This window comes from Anguilla anguilla, chromosome 13, assembly GCF_013347855.1.
Source record: "Anguilla anguilla isolate fAngAng1 chromosome 13, fAngAng1.pri, whole genome shotgun sequence".
In the NCBI taxonomy this organism is placed as follows: domain Eukaryota; kingdom Metazoa; phylum Chordata; class Actinopteri; order Anguilliformes; family Anguillidae; genus Anguilla; species Anguilla anguilla.
The window spans coordinates 37,431,413-37,447,320 of record NC_049213.1 but is presented as its reverse complement, the minus strand read 5'-3'; the positions used below and the strand labels follow the sequence as shown (position 1 = coordinate 37,447,320).

The 15,908-nt window shown below is 46.2% G+C and overlaps 1 protein-coding gene across 1 annotated transcript in view; it reads left to right on the top strand.

The window, feature by feature from the left end:
* Positions 1 to 1,097: 1,097 nt before the first annotated feature.
* LOC118211440 (ankyrin repeat and SAM domain-containing protein 1A-like) overlaps positions 1,098 to 15,908 on the top strand; it is a 58,740-nt gene continuing 43,929 nt past the window's right edge. Inside the window, exons 1-3 of the mRNA XM_035388639.1 lie at positions 1,098 to 1,232; positions 11,404 to 11,484; positions 12,757 to 12,913. Coding sequence (XP_035244530.1) covers positions 1,108 to 1,232; positions 11,404 to 11,484; positions 12,757 to 12,913 — 363 coding nt within the window. The 5' untranslated portion in view covers positions 1,098 to 1,107. The remainder of the gene's footprint in view (positions 1,233 to 11,403; positions 11,485 to 12,756; positions 12,914 to 15,908) is intronic.

The window sequence follows — 15,908 nt, the reverse complement described above, 5'->3', positions numbered from 1 at the left end:
AAAATACAAGTGCATTATATAGTATTTACTATATGATATATATGTATATACTTTTAAAAAGTATTTATTTATTTTGTGAACTAAGATATGAGAATTCAGATACAGTATTTGAAATACCTCTGATACTTCTGAAACTGTAAAATTATGTGTGTGGCTTAAATTGGACCACATGTGCCATTCCAGTTCTTGCTTCCCTTTAATATTTTGCACGCAGTTGTTATTGTAGGCCTACTCTGTCAAGGTGTTTAGGATCCATTGGTATCTATTGATCCACAGGGTCACTGTGATTTTTGCAGGAGACCAAATGTTATCTGCTGGAGCTGAATTAACACTGCGTAATGTAGTTTGCTCGTTGCCAAGCCGTACAGATAAATGAACAAATGATATATATTTTTTTTATGTAACATAGACTAATTAACATCTACCATATGATATATATATAAAAAATAAATGATGCAATATAGAAAACATCAGGTGTTTTGTTAACATATTTATATTGCCTATGTATGAACAGAAGAAATGCATTAACTGGTAAGCATATGGAAGCTGTCAGACACGCATTGACCACACCACTCCATAAGGCATGGAGTTTCAGTCATGTTCATATTTATTCTTTCTTACCGAAAATATTTTTGTCAGTGCTGTTCTTAATGCTGATAAATCTGATGACATATAAACTAGCCTGTGCCGTGCAACTCATAGAGATTTCACAACCACAGCAAAGAGTTATAAAATGACATAAAATCCTATCGTATGACGCCATGCAAGAGGGACTGACCCCAGGAAGTGACGTGTGGTAGCGGCACTAGAATAATATTTTTTATGCTAATAAGAAACTTTCCCTGGAGCCATGCGAGTACGCAGCTGCTGCTGTTACGGCTGCCACCGCCGCTGGACGCGCGTGCATGGTCCAGCCGCGCAGGGTCATATTGCATTGAACTGTTCTTTCAGCACTGATACGCTCTTTTAGTTTGGCGGACAAACATAAAGGAATTCCACGCCCCCCCCCCACCCCACCCCCACCCCCCCACCCCCTTAAAAAAAGAAAAGAGAAACTGCTGCTGCTGTGCCGAGCCCCTTTCTTCCCCTCTCGTTTCTCGGGCTAAGATGGGGAAGGAGCAAGAACTGCTAGAGGCGGCCCGCACTGGGAATCTCGCCGCCGTTGAGAAGCTTCTGTCCGCGAGACGCCAGTCGGCAGGGACCGGCAGTGGAACTAGGTCCAGCTTGCTCAGGTGAGGAGGACGGAATGTGACGGGAGAGCGAGCGGGGCAGGGCAAAGGATGCGACACAGGGAGCATCCTGGATGAAGCGCATTTTCAAAATGTAATTTCTGTGTCGGTGATAGTGGTGAAACAACAAAAAATGTTAACTTTGAGAGCTGTAAAAGACGAGACCTGCGCTTTATTGGTTCGTGTAGCCTACCACTCCCATTGTAGCATGTTATAGGTTATTATAGCACCCTGGTCAATTTCATACAGCAACAGATTTATTAAACGAGTATATATTGCTTTCGTTTATAAAGTAGCCTAGCGTATATCTTCCTTTTTACCTCGTGTTTAAATATTAATATCAATTGCCTACTCTCGGGGAGGAATGCGTTGTTGGAAAGTGATGATAAATAAATAATTAACATAGAACTAGATTTAAGCAGTGAGGGTTCTTGCTATCCAGATGTTTTATGTAATGTCAATAATGGCCTTTTAATTTAACGTTTTATCGCCGACTGTTATTGTTGTGTCATTAACTTTTAAATAGCCTACGCCCACCGAATAATAAGGTAAACGCTATAATTGTGTGGCTTTTTAACATATGACACAAAATCGCCGTTCGCAATTCGCCGTAAATCTGTCAGAAGACATTAGGTAATACCGTAAAGGGGCGTGCTGAGAAGTCATAGTCATGGTAAAACCAATGAACAGGGAGCTGTCACTGCGAAGTGGGTCACAATTATTCCCATGTTGTTTCATATGGATTACCTCCGTTTAAGTGATTGCTGCCCTCAGTGCAATCTCGTGGTGGCTTCTTGATTTGTAAGTCTTTTACTTATCGAGCGCGTGATGCATTTACTTTGTTCACCCAGCAGATTGAACCTTGCTTCAGATGATGAATGGAGCACGCATCTCACCCAGAAAGGCTTTTGTTTGGGTGAAACGAGAGAGCACGCCGATTTGCGCGACTGTGCTCTTTTCTGTGGGTAAATAATGCGCGCGCACTGACGGTGACATTAAACAGCAGCTCCAGTCAGGCGCGCGAGAGAGGTCCGACCGGGTCCGACATCGCTTGCCCGTTGTGTAGTGGACAAACTGAAAAAAAAATCCGCACCTCTGTCATTTTCTCTGTCCCAACACGTTGATTCAAGACGACTTATTTACAATTTACAGTACTTCCACCCGAAATTGTGTTTGCTGTCATCTCAGGGTGAACTCAATAAATGAGATAGATTGTACCAACTAGACCATATATATTATATATTTACTCCACACGCTTCATCCCCAACCATGTCCATATATGGTGTGCACAGCATCATGTGATGTTCAGTGCTGATGAAATTATTCTGACAAGCTAGGTATATACTGTAAAAAAAAAAAAAAAAAAATTAAAAAAAAATATATATATCAGTGTTGAGAGACTATTTCTTCCTTTGAGTGTTCTCAGTGTTCTACAATAGAAATGAAATGGACAGTCCTTAAAGAAATTATATCAACATTAATATTTAACTAATCACAAAGTATTAATGGAAATTCAGATTATTAAATAGTTTAAAATGAAAAACATGTATCGCATAGGCCTACATACTGTATGTTCCAAGCTGGTTAGCAATGGTCTATTGTTGGTTGAAACTGGGCAGTGCTAATTTTAAGATGGACAGTGAATATAGCTTTGCTTGTAGCCCAGCGTAGTCATACTGAAAAAGTGATGGTCATGCTGGCGGATCAACTTGGTTGTGTTGGTAACTTGATGGTCACACTGGCGGATCAACTTGGTCATGCTGGTAACGTGATGGCCATGGTAGGCCAGCTTGGTCGTGCTACATCATCTGGTTTCAGCATGCTGGTCACAGGCAGAACCATCTTCAGTGATCTCTGCTGGTTCCTTCGGCAGGGGTGACATTTCGGATCCTCCTGTGCCCTACCCATCCCACTGCCGCAACCACCACCGCTGCCCCGTTAGAGTGCCAGAAACCCGACTGAGACACTCATTGTATCGTCTGATCATGCCTGCCAGACCTGATTAATGGCTGGCGGTGTTCCACCGCAAGATGATGAGCTTAACAAGCTTAGCAAGAAAATATGTCAGACTTTGGAGGGGTTTGGCAGCATTGACTCTCTTCCACTCAAGTCCTTGCAGCATCATTAACAGTTCCTGGAACTGCTAGGGTCAGTGTTTCCTAAATGTACATTTTACCAGTTTGCTGGCTGTCCCTTGAACTTTATTTTAAAACCACAGGGAGCACATCTTAGAATATTACTCGGATTTGGTCTTCCCTTATCACTGCGGCTTGTTCATTGGTCTCATTAATATTAGAAGGACATTTGACTGACAGTGCACAAGGAATTTGGCTTGCATTCTGATCATATTTTTGGCATGTATCCACAAATAAATGATAACTGGCATGGGTTTTCAATAAATTCATATGCAATCTGATAGAACATTTTCTTTGAACTTGAAAAAATGTCAAATTTATATATATATATATATATATAATTATATATAATGTGTAAATATAATGCATGATAAATATATACATCACACACAGCCATGTAGCTTACTTTGATAACCATCCACTTCCCTGCTGCTTTGCATGGGCACTTCCTGCCTCTACAACACGGGCATCACTGATATTCCCGATGCTGGAGTCTTCTGGGTCGTTAGCATGGAGCATCATGTCCTTCTGCTTGCAGGCGATGATGGTGGCGTGGAGGCTTCAGTCGATTTCACGTTCCTCTTCAAATGTTGCCCGTTTGGTTTAAACATTCATATGAAAGCGTCTGTACTGTGATCTGGTCTTTTGTCTAAGTACCCAGTTTCATGTGGGCCGTTGTGGGTTTTTTTATATTGAAGCTACCCAGCGTGATATCTGGCTCCAGCTGTATTATATCTGACATGGCATGAATGAGTCTACAGTAAAGCACTGGCCGTGGTTTCGCTCTGCGTTTACATAACATTAATACAGTCCAGTGTTTTTCATCCCCTGGACACGGGGCCTGTGCTGCTCACTTGATGCTGACTGTACATTGAACAAGCCATCACCATAATGGCTAAACGTCTTGACTTGTGTTTATTTACTTGGCAGATGCACTTACGAAAAGTGACTTATAGAGCTTGTGTCTTACAGTATTATCCACTTAGATTAATTACTGAAGCTGTTCAGGTTAGAAAAAGATCCTTTCTCGAGGGAACAGGCATAGTTCCCCACTGGGGGGGGGGGAGGGGGTACAAAAATGGCAACCTTCTCGTTACAAGTCTTGCTTCCTTAATCACCATCCTGTGCTACGAGCCCAAGATATGATAGTTAGTGAGAAATGTTAGGCGTACGTCATACAGCTACTGAGGTGCCAGCCATTAGATCACCCCGTTAGGTATGTCATTCAGTTAGGAAGATGTGTCATCGAATACTTTCTATGGAAGCTAGTGAGCACTTGTATCATCAGTGATTATGATTGTGTTTTCCTGTCTGGTCTTGGCTCATATTGAAGCCAATGTTTATTATTTTTTTCCCGCTGCTATTACTAGTATAAAAAGCACTGTATTCACGCCTGTATAATGTCTTTTTTTGCTTTTGGTAACAGTTCCCCACAGCAGCGAGGAATGATACTGTCCAGGCTGTTTAATCGATTGAATATCGGTGAATCAGCGATTAACTCGCTGGATATTTAGATTGCGTGGTACACATGTACACTTTGGTCATTTATTCAACTACGTTACCTTTTCAGTACTTATTTAGAGTTATTAGCTCGGAGAGTTCTGAATTATAGCCACTGTAAATAACAGAGAGAGATTCTTGATTGAACTTCAGTCCTGTGACACGTCTGGCCAACTGTAATAAACAAGATGGTTGGCTCAAAAATCTGGCAGTTGTGCTGCGTGGTTTTGGCTGTGTATAGACAGGATTGTGCTGCTCCCCCCCCCCATCCTCCCCCCCTCCCCAGCTGCACATGGATAATCTTGGGCGGCTGTCAGCGAAGTCCCATAAAAAGCTGAGCGAGTCAGGCAGAGGGAAGATGGGGATCATTTTGAGCATCTGCATGAAATAAACACTGTGGCATAAATGGCACAGGTAGCACTTTCACCTTTAATGAATGGATGCATGCAAATGGATTCTGTGGTAGAAATCAATCAAATCGCACGTGCACAGTATATGTATGGGCACTGAAACAGAAGCACACGCGTATGGTTAACCTCATATTTGAAGTAATACAATTGGTCTTCGATTTAAAGCATTTTAAATAAGTGACAGTGTGGAAAAAAAATTCCAGCTGAAGATGAGAAGCATCCTCTGCATATTTCTCTCCTTAATATAGCCATAATGTCTAATGGGTAGTGTGAATGAGTGACCAGAATGTTTAAATTTACCCAGACGAGTGCAGAAAATCTGTTTCCTTACTTTCTGTAGTGTTCATTGTTTCTTCTCACTCGCACTCATATCGTGATCAGTCAGGACTGGGCAGGTCGGTGTGTGCACTGGTGAATCAAATACAGAAAAATGGTAATTATTTTGTAAGAATCAGAAGCTGTGCACAGTAAAATGTTAATTGAACTCTAACTGAGTACATACGAGTCCACAAGGGACCATACGTACTCCGTAAGAGTTGATTTAACACTGGACATTGTACTGTTTGGCTAGTTGCTTGTAGTTCTTTAGCTGTGTCAGGCCCTTCAGACAAAGTTAAGGACAAACTACAGCGCTTCAGGTTTTAAGATCCCTTTTATCGGAGAGAAAAAATGTAGAAATGTGCATGTCGGTCTTTGATAGGTGTTAAGATCTCTTTTTTCCTGGCAGCCTGCGACAGATACTTTCACGGGAAAGCTCCCAGCATGGAGCCAAGCTTTCATCTGGCTGCTCAGAGTCTGGAAGATCCAAAGGCTGTTGTTAGTTTTTTTTTTTCGTGTGTGAGCTCGGAGAAATACTCACGTATCCTTCAGAGCCCCTGGAGCTGTTGATGATCGGTAGAGGAACATCAGTGAACCTTGTCCAATGTGTGTGGCTGACCTTCTCGGCTTTGCCTCTGAAGGACCTCACACTGAGCCCTGAGAGGGTTTTGAGTGCACGTGAATACGGAATACGGTCGCTGCCGTTTGGTGGTTTTACCAGCGAGTGTGTTGGTCAGACCTGGGTCAAATACGTATTTGTTTTGAATTCAAATGCTTTTCTACACTTTACTGGTCTTGTCTGGTATATTAAAATACTCTCAGCAGTGGCAAACCCCGCCTTCTGGTCATACTGGCAGGCTCAGTTACACCAGGCAAGACCAATAGAGCACAGAAAAATATTTGAATCCAAAACAGATACGTATTTGACCCAGGTCTGGTGTTGGTACACACACTCCATGGTCTGGTGGAGAATCGTGTTGTGCCACCATTGACTGAGGCCATGGGTATAGATCCCTAGGGGGAAGGGGGGGGGGCACACTGATGTTTTAGGAAAACATCAAATTCCCCCTCCATTATTATCATATTGTATATGGTCGTAATGTTAGTGCCCACCCCCCCACCCCCCCCCCAAAAAAAAAAAAAACCTAAAGAAATTAGATCATTGGGTAATGAAAATGAGAGCCACATCCTTGATTGTAGACTTGATTTTTTCTTTTTGGGGGGGCGGGGGGTTAGAGCCACTCAGAAATGGAGGAAATCGTTTGGCAGGGACACCCCCATCTTTACCGCGGTGCCCGCAGCCTGTCTCCCCGTGAATTTATTCCCCCGAGGCAGCCTCTCTGACTCAGCTGATGGACTGCAGCGTCTGTGGCTGGCACAAAGTGCTTTCGGAGGAGATGTGCGATTGTCTGCAGTCTCCCAGATCTTTTAAAGATGGACACTGCTGGCGTTGGGCCTGCAAAAAAAAAAAAAAAAAAAAAAAAACGGTTGGGTGTCCCAAATCTACAGGAAAAAAAGAACAAGGGACACAAATGGAAGGATAAAAATGGATTATAAATGAATATGGTTTAGCCTTGTATGGATATGGCCTCTTACTCTGGACCTAGAGTCATATCTTTCATTTTGTGATGCAAATACGGATCAGTATATCAAGGGTGTTTCTTAAACCTTGGAGGTGTATGATCACAAATACATAATTAGAATGTTCTTAAATGACATAACAATTCTAATGCTGACGTAACAATCACTACTGGCAATTGAAAGCAATGGAGTGCTAGAACTCTGGCATAGAATTTAGAAAAAAACATTCCAAAAAAACCTACTGTTCCAAGGGTTAATGCTGCTAAAGTGGTAGTGGAACAGTGGTCCCTGTTGTCTGATGAATGACTGTGTGAGTCACTTTAAGAGCGGGAAACCGTAGTGCTTCACTGCCACTCTGTGACCTTGCCTTGTTACAGGTGCCCCATATTTTTAACCAGTATTTTTTAATGTTACTGAGAACACGCTGATCATAACAGGCAGTCTTTTCCCTACCAGAATTTTTACACATTTTACAAGCATTACTGGCATTTGGCAGACACTTGTATCCAGAGCAACTTGCAACAGGAAGACAAGTGCATAAATCAGGTTTGAGAGTAGCAGTATCTCTAGAGCTGGAAGGTAAATACTCAAATATGAGAACTGAGGGCCGACTGTTTGCTCGTTAAGCCTGTTTGGGGAAAAAGGGGATTCGTTTGGGCTCGGCTACTCTGAGAATTCAGAGGAGTGAATTAAAAAGCGTTTAAAACATTCAGCTGCGAAGCCATAATAACAGGAAGGATGCTACGGAAACTCCAGCACGGGGGTGTGGAGATCCGCGGCTGCACAGAAGAGAGCAGCAGGGCTCTTTAGTGAGGGCAGAGTGAAGCTTCGTGATGATTGGCTAGTTGAGCTATCATGTGACCTCCATCTCCTGATGCACACTGAAGACCCACCCCTTCAGACTGTACTATGGCTCCCCTGAGTATCTTTAGATATCCTCTTTCTTTCTCTTTGTATTTGCTATTGGAATGGTAATGCTGCAGGTATAGCTGTATAATGATTTGATAGCCATGCGCTGGTATTGGCTTTTGTTTACTGTGGCAATCTTTCCACTTTTATTGATTATAAATGGGCCTACAGTGCCTTCTTTTTGCTATCACACTTTTGCACACTGATGTTCTCCGCTGTCGTCAGTCAGTCTGGATCAGAGTGTGTGCTAAGTGACTGTAATGTAATGTAATGTTATGTTGTCAGTGATGTGTTGGCTTGAACAAGTTAGCGTTTTGCTTTTGCACCGTAAAGCATTTTGATTGGTCCACGCTAGTCAGTCGCTATAGAGACGGAATTGCTGTATGAGGCGCCCGTTCTGCTCTGCCCTCACAAATGTGGGAGTGAGACGGGAAATCTGTGGACTGGCCTCATGTGTGCCATCTGTTAGTAAATCTGGCCTGTTAGTGGACTGAGAACCCCCCCATACACACACACACACACACACGCACATGTGCACACATACATACACACACACACACACACGCACATGTGCACACATACATACACACACACACACACACACACACACGTGCACACATACATACACACACACACACACACACACACGTGCACACATACATACACACACACACACACACACACACACACACGCGTTATACACACTTTCTTACCCCACTCACACATCCTCTGTCCAGTTCTCGTGCATCTGTTGTTCGAGCTTGGCCGGAGGACCTGTAATGTAAATCTGTGGCTGACAGGAGTATTGCAGCTCGTTAAAGAATGATGTTAACGAGATTCGTCGCGCTGCACCTGCGATGGATGCTTCGCTGAATTACTACAGGAAATATTACCGAGTAGCTAATGTTATTATTTCACACTGTCACCCAGAATAGCCTCCCTTCGTCTCATTTGCATATTTGTTTGTTTTGCAGTAAATATAGCTTCCAGAGTCATCGCATTCATTGCTTCACATTGCAGTTAGCTGCGTACGAGGCAATCCTCGCTCAATTGCTGACAGATTTTCGGAGTTATTATGTGATGAACATAATGAGGAACCTCATTTAGCCTGTCTTCTCCTTGTTATTGTGGAAGCGTACAGGAAGCGCGCTTCTGCTCACAGGGAATTGTGGGATGTACTGCGCGTGTGAACAGCGTAGGCACAGTGATCGGGGGGATGGGGGGAGGGGGGTGGGGGGTTAAGCCTGCTTTTATTTCGGGCACGTGTGCAGACGAGGCCCGGCCCCCGTTTGCCGGCCTGCCCCGGGAGTGCCTGTGATGTCAGCGTCTTAATTAATTGCGCTTAATTAAACTTTATCCGGCATGGCTCGGCGTGCGCCAGACCCCACTGAGGGAAGCCGACGCTTCCGTTAGCCCCCTGCGCTAATTGGCTCTCCGACGGATCCTTTCATTAGACTCCTGGTTGATATTCACCTGGTTACCTACCTAGTTCCGTTCTGCTTTCTATCGTAAAGAGATGGAGATTTTAAAGGAGATGATAGTGATTTCAAAGCTCATGACCGTGATCAATTTTCAGTGGTCCCCGATTAGAACGAACCCTGAACGTGATGAGATTTGTTTTCCTCTTCATCAACAGCCTTTGACTTTATCGCACACAGGTGTCATGTACCTGTTCAGCGCGTGCGAATCGCAGGTGTGCGAACCTCGGTCGCACCTTTGTAGTAAAAAATAGTAACACGTAGAGAAGTGTGAACTCTGAATGATTGTGGCTAATGTCTGACATCCTGCCGCCATGTCTTCTCATTAGCTTATTATTTTAAAGCAGAAATATTTGTAATGTGATTGTTTACTGCAAGTTGTATATATGTTTCAATCCTATCCTTGTGTGGGCTCCAAAAAAAAAAACATGCAATATCGCTTTTCAACGATGCTCTCATTAAACCAATAATTTCACCAGGAGGAAACTAGGACTAATGTCCATGGGGGGTGTTGGGAGGGGGGTTGGGGGGTGGGGAGTGCGGGGAGGGGGGTTGGGGGGTGCCCCCTGTGTGTTTATTTCTAGATCTCTTGAAGATTTAGATGTAAAATGGACTCTCTCTGAGTTTTTGAAGCGCTGAGTATTTTGCAGCTCATACACTGTATCTATACAATGAGCGTTTTGAAGTGTGTGTGTTTTTTGGGTTGTGCTTTGCGTGTGTGGCTGATCTGGGATTGTTTACCCCTTAAAACGGCGTGAAGAAGATGGAAAGGCGCGGGACAATCGGGGTGTGTTTGTACTGCCAGGAAGCAGTGGTGTCAGCCTGCATGAAAGCTCTCCGCTCGCCGGGCTCAGGAACAGCAGTGCCAGTAACCCCGGATTCTCTGGGGAGAGGGTGGGGGGGGGGGGGTGGGTTCTGTCACCCCAGTCAGTGCTCCCTCTCTTCAGTGAGCAGCCCACCCCTGCCCTCCACCCCCCCACCCCCACCCCCAGCCCCTGCCTTCTGCGTTCGTCTGTTCCTTCCGTTAAGCATCATGCCAGGGCACTCACATCCTGAGTCGGTTCTCTTGCTGGATCTTCAACACTGAATCCAGAGGAGACCCCTCCCCCTCCCCCCCTCTTTTGTGACTCAGTTGGTTCAGTCCAGCATCACTGAGGACAACTGTTCTGGAAACTGAGATGGGAAGATATTTATTTAACAGGACAGCTCTGACTTCGTACTGCATAATCACACACTTATTAGCAGGCTGTTGTGGGTAAATAATTATCCCAAATTGATATGGTAAATTCAGAAGAAGGCTTTTATTTTGCCAGAAATTGAACCTCAGTGGTATGCTCCTGTACAGTGATGAACATCGGGACCCGCCCCAGTCAGAACTGGAGAGTGTCTCCATGGTGATGATGATGTCATAGAGGATGGCATGCTCAGGAATCAGAAGGCATTATTGTGAAAGATCGTGATGACATCATGGGTGAATTCACAGAGCACAGGCACTAGTGTTAAGTTTTAAGGAACTGAGGTGGGGCTGAGGGGGGGAGGTGGAGGGGGGGGGGGTGGCGGGCATTACAGGTTTTGTCAATACCATCATTGGCTTAAATGGGAAAATCAATACTATAAGCCCTGCAGAGAAATTTTAACACACCATGAGTTTCTGGTTCTAGACTGAGCAGGCCAATTCTGTCTGTGTCTGTGTTTGTGCCTGTACGTGTGTGTGTGTGTGTGCGTGTGTGTGTGTGTGTGTGTGTGTGTGTAGGTGTGTGTGTATGTGTGTGTGTGCGTGTGTGTGTGTGTGTGTGTGTGTGTGGTCAGTCTCTAACACCCTCCCCTGGTTTGGTCTCCTCAGCCTATGGCGTGGCCCCAGTGTAAACTGCGCAGACAGCACAGGATACACCCCCCTCCACCACGCCGCCCTCAACGGACAAAGGTACACATACACACATACATGCACACACACACGCAGGCACACACACACGTACGCACACATCCACACACACACGCAGGCACACACACACACACACACACACACACGTACACACACACGCACACACATATGCACACACACACACGCATACACATTCGCATATGCACACACACACACACACACACACATACACGTACGCACACATGCACATGCATATGCACACACACACACACACACACACACATGTACGCACACATGCACACACACACATACGCACACACACACACACACACACACACCTACACACACACATACACACACACACACATAGACATTCTTTCTCTCCTACCTCTGCTCTGGTTACACACAGTTTGTGTCAGGTCTCCAGACTATGTGGGATCCTCAATGGCCAGACACCAGTACTGCCCTGCCCTATATAACACACCTGATTGATTGAGCAGTAACTGTGGCAAGTACCTGTCTTAGATCGTTTCACTGTAGCCTTAACAACTTAGCTTTAAGCTATCTCACCTATTGTAACTCTAAAGTGCCTGACACTGAATGGTCACACAAGCACACCTTATCGTGGCAAGTTATTGTGCTACATAAAGTCAGAGTTCACTTTATTTTCTATCTTTTTTATTGGTTCAGTTATAGTGCATGTCATCAATCGGCCAAAACAGTTTTATGTGAAATGAGGGATATTTTAGATGCTTACTGAGGTTTAACTGGCATTTATTGGCCTTATCCAACCTTAAAGTTACAAGCCCAGTTTCCCTAACCAGTAAACTACAGTGTCACCCCACAACCTGCAAGTTTCTCACAACCTGCCGGCTTCCCAGGGTGGTTTTGTCAGGGAGGTGCTTCCCTCCGCATGGTGGGGGGCTCAGATTGCCCCAGTGTCCTGGCAGCTCAGCTAGTGGATGGCATCCTCTAAAAAAGTCGCTCCTGGTTACACTCTTGGGTGCAAGTCTGTGTTCTCCCCAATTTACAGGGAGGTGTTGTAGTGGTGGGGCAGGCCCCAGAATGCACCTGGGAATTTTAAATGGGGAGAAACAGAAAAAAGGGGACAGAAAGATATTGCTAAACACAGCCCACTTTGATTCCTCCGTTGACAAGACTGTTATTACATTGTAGTAAACACCCTTGTGTGAGAGTCCCACCTGTCATGCAGTTGTTATTACGCTGTAGTAAACCTCCCTTCCCTCTTGTTAGTGTAGCTGTTATTACAGTCTTGTAAACCTCCTCTCTCTCCCACGCTCTCCGGTCCTGCAGTGAGGTGGTGCAGGCGTTGCTAAGGAACGAGGCGCTGACCAACATCGCTGATCACAAGGGCTGCTCTCCGCTGCACCTGGCCGCCTGGCGGGGCGATGAGCGGATCGTCCGGCTGCTGATCCACCAGAGCCCGTCACAGCCCAAACTCAACGAGCAGGTGTGACTGTGCGCACACATTACACATACACACACGCGCGCATGCAGAGACACACGCACACATGCTCACATTACACGTGCACATGCACATGCAGAGACACGCACACATGCACACATTACAGGTGCATATTCACATGCACATGCACACATACTCATGCATGCACACACAGGCACACACGCATGCACACATACACATGCACACAGAGGAACATACACATGCACAAATGCACATACACGCACGTACGCTGCGTGTAGCTGTGTGAGATGGCTAAGTTGGTGCGCTGCGTGTAGCTGTGTGAGATGGCTAAGTTGGTGCGCTGTGTGTAGCTGTGTGAGATGGCTAAGTTGGTGCACTGTGTGTAGCTGTGTGAGATGGCTAAGTTGGTGCGTGTAGCTGTGTGAGATGGCTAAGTTGGTGCGCTGTGTGTAGCTGTGTGAGATGGCTAAGTTGGTGCGTGTAGCTGTGTGAGATGGCTAAGTTGGTGCGCTGTGTGTAGCTGTGTGAGATGGCTAAGTTGGTGCGTGTAGCTGTGTGAGATGGCTAAGTTGGTGCGCTGTGTGTAGCTGTGTGAGATGGCTAAGTTGGTGCGCTGTGTGTAGCTGTGTGAGATGGCTAAGTTGGTGCGTGTAGCTGTGTGAGATGGCTAAGTTGGTGCCCCGCGTGTAGCTGTGTGAGATGGCTAAGTTGGTGCACTGTGTGTAGCTGTGTGAGATGGCTAAGTTGGTGCGCTGTGTGTAGCTGTGTGAGATGGCTAAGTTGGTGCGCTGTGTGTAGCTGTGTGAGATGGCTAAGTTGGTGCGCTGCGTGTAGCTGTGTGAGATGGCTAAGTTGGTGCCCCGCGTGTAGCTGTGTGAGATGGCTAAGTTGGTGCACTGTGTGTAGCTGTGTGAGATGGCTAAGTTGGTACGCTGCCTGTAGCTGTGTGAGATGGCTAAGTTGGTGCGCTGTGTGTAGCTGTGTGAGATGGCTAAGTTGGTGCGTGTAGCTGTGTGAGATGGCTAAGTTGGTGCGCTGTGTGTAGCTGTGTGAGATGGCTAAGTTGGTGCGTGTAGCTGTGTGAGATGGCTAAGTTGGTGCGCTGTGTGTAGCTGTGTGAGATGGCTAAGTTGGTGCCCCGCGTGTAGCTGTGTGAGATGGCTAAGTTGGTGCACTGTGTGTAGCTGTGTGAGATGGCTAAGTTGGTGCGTGTAGCTGTGTGAGATGGCTAAGTTGGTGCGCTGTGTGTAGCTGTGTGAGATGGCTAAGTTGGTGCGTGTAGCTGTGTGAGATGGCTAAGTTGGTGCAGTGTGTAGCTGTGTGAGATGGCTAAGTTGGTGCGTGTAGCTGTGTGAGATGGCTAAGTTGGTGCCCCGCGTGTAGCTGTGTGAGATGGCTAAGTTGGTGCGCTGCGTGTAGCTGTGTGAGATGGCTAAGTTGGTGCGCTGTGTGTAGCTGCGTGAGATGGCTAAGTTGGTGCACTGTGTGTAGCTGTGTGAGATGGCTAAGTTGGTGCGTGTAGCTGTGTGAGATGGCTAAGTTGGTGCCCCGCGTGTAGCTGTGTGAGATGGCTAAGTTGGTGCGCTGTGTGTAGCTGTGTGAGATGGCTAAGTTGGTGTGCTGTGTGTAGCTGTGTGAGATGGCTAAGTTGGTGTGCTGTGTGTAGCTGTGTGAGATGGCTAAGTTGGTGCGCTGTGTGTAGCTGTGTGAGATGGCTAAGTTGGTGCACTGTGTGTAGCTGTGTGAGATGGCTAAGTTGGTGCGCTGCCTGTAGCTGTGTGAGATGGCTAAGTTGGTGCGTGTAGCTGTGTGAGATGGCTAAGTTGGTGCGTGTAGCTGTGTGAGATGGCTAAGTTGGTGCGTGTGGCTGTGTGAGATGGCTAAGTTGGTGCACTGCCTGTAGCTGTGTGAGATGGCTAAGTTGGTGCGCTGCCTGTAGCTGTGTGAGATGGCTAAGTTGGTGCGCTGCCTGTAGCTGTGTGAGATGGCTAAGTTGGTGCGCTGCCTGTAGCTGTGTGAGATGGCTAAGTTGGTGCGTGTAGCTGGTGGAAGTTCAGTTCACGGGAGGGTGACACGCTCTCACTGCACTGAGGCACAAAGGGCTCATCAGCGCGTCACTGATCGCAGGCAGCGCGCGCTTTTGTGCACGGCGCCTGCAGAAGCTTTTAGCGCTGCGTTAGACCTGCAGGGGGTCAGGTGACTTCAGTCCAGCAGTGCGAGCCGGCAGGAGGAAGAAAGAGCGCAGCTGCCCTCACCTTCAAATGGATGTAAAAAAAAAGAAATGGGCCAGTCTGTCTGACGTGGACACGGCTGAAATCTGTATTCTCTCTTTTGCTTGGTTGTGTAGAGGATTTAATGAGAAAAAAAGCGATGTTACACGTGTGCGTCTCTAGGTAGAGTCTCTCTCTACAGCACAGGTGTCAAACTTCAAACTCCAGTCCTGGAGGGCCACAGGGTCTGTTGGTTCTCAAGGTGTTTTTGGCACCAGTGGTTCATTTAGGTAATTGATTGGCTCGGGAATCCACATGCCTTATTCTCAGGTCCTTAATCAGCAGCTGATTGAAAGGAAACCACAAAGATCTGCAGACACAGCGTCCCCCTTGGGATTCACTTTGGCACCCCTGCTCTACAGAGACACGCTGCAGACAAGCACATGCAGAGAGGGCTGCAGCCTGAGCATTATTTGGCATTTTCATTCGGGGAATAAAAGCGGATGAAGCATTAACTCATTTTTTTGTGTTTAGAGACACACACACACACACACATGCTCACACACACACACACACACACTCACTCACACTCACACACATGCTTGCTCACACACACACGCACACACGCGCTCACACACACTCACACACATGCTCGCTCACACACACACACACACGCGCACATGCGCTCACACACACACACATGCTCACACACGCACACCCACACACACACACGCACACACACACTCACACACATGCTCACACACACACACACACACTCAATGGGCAGACTGTTCCATCTGTTACTGGTC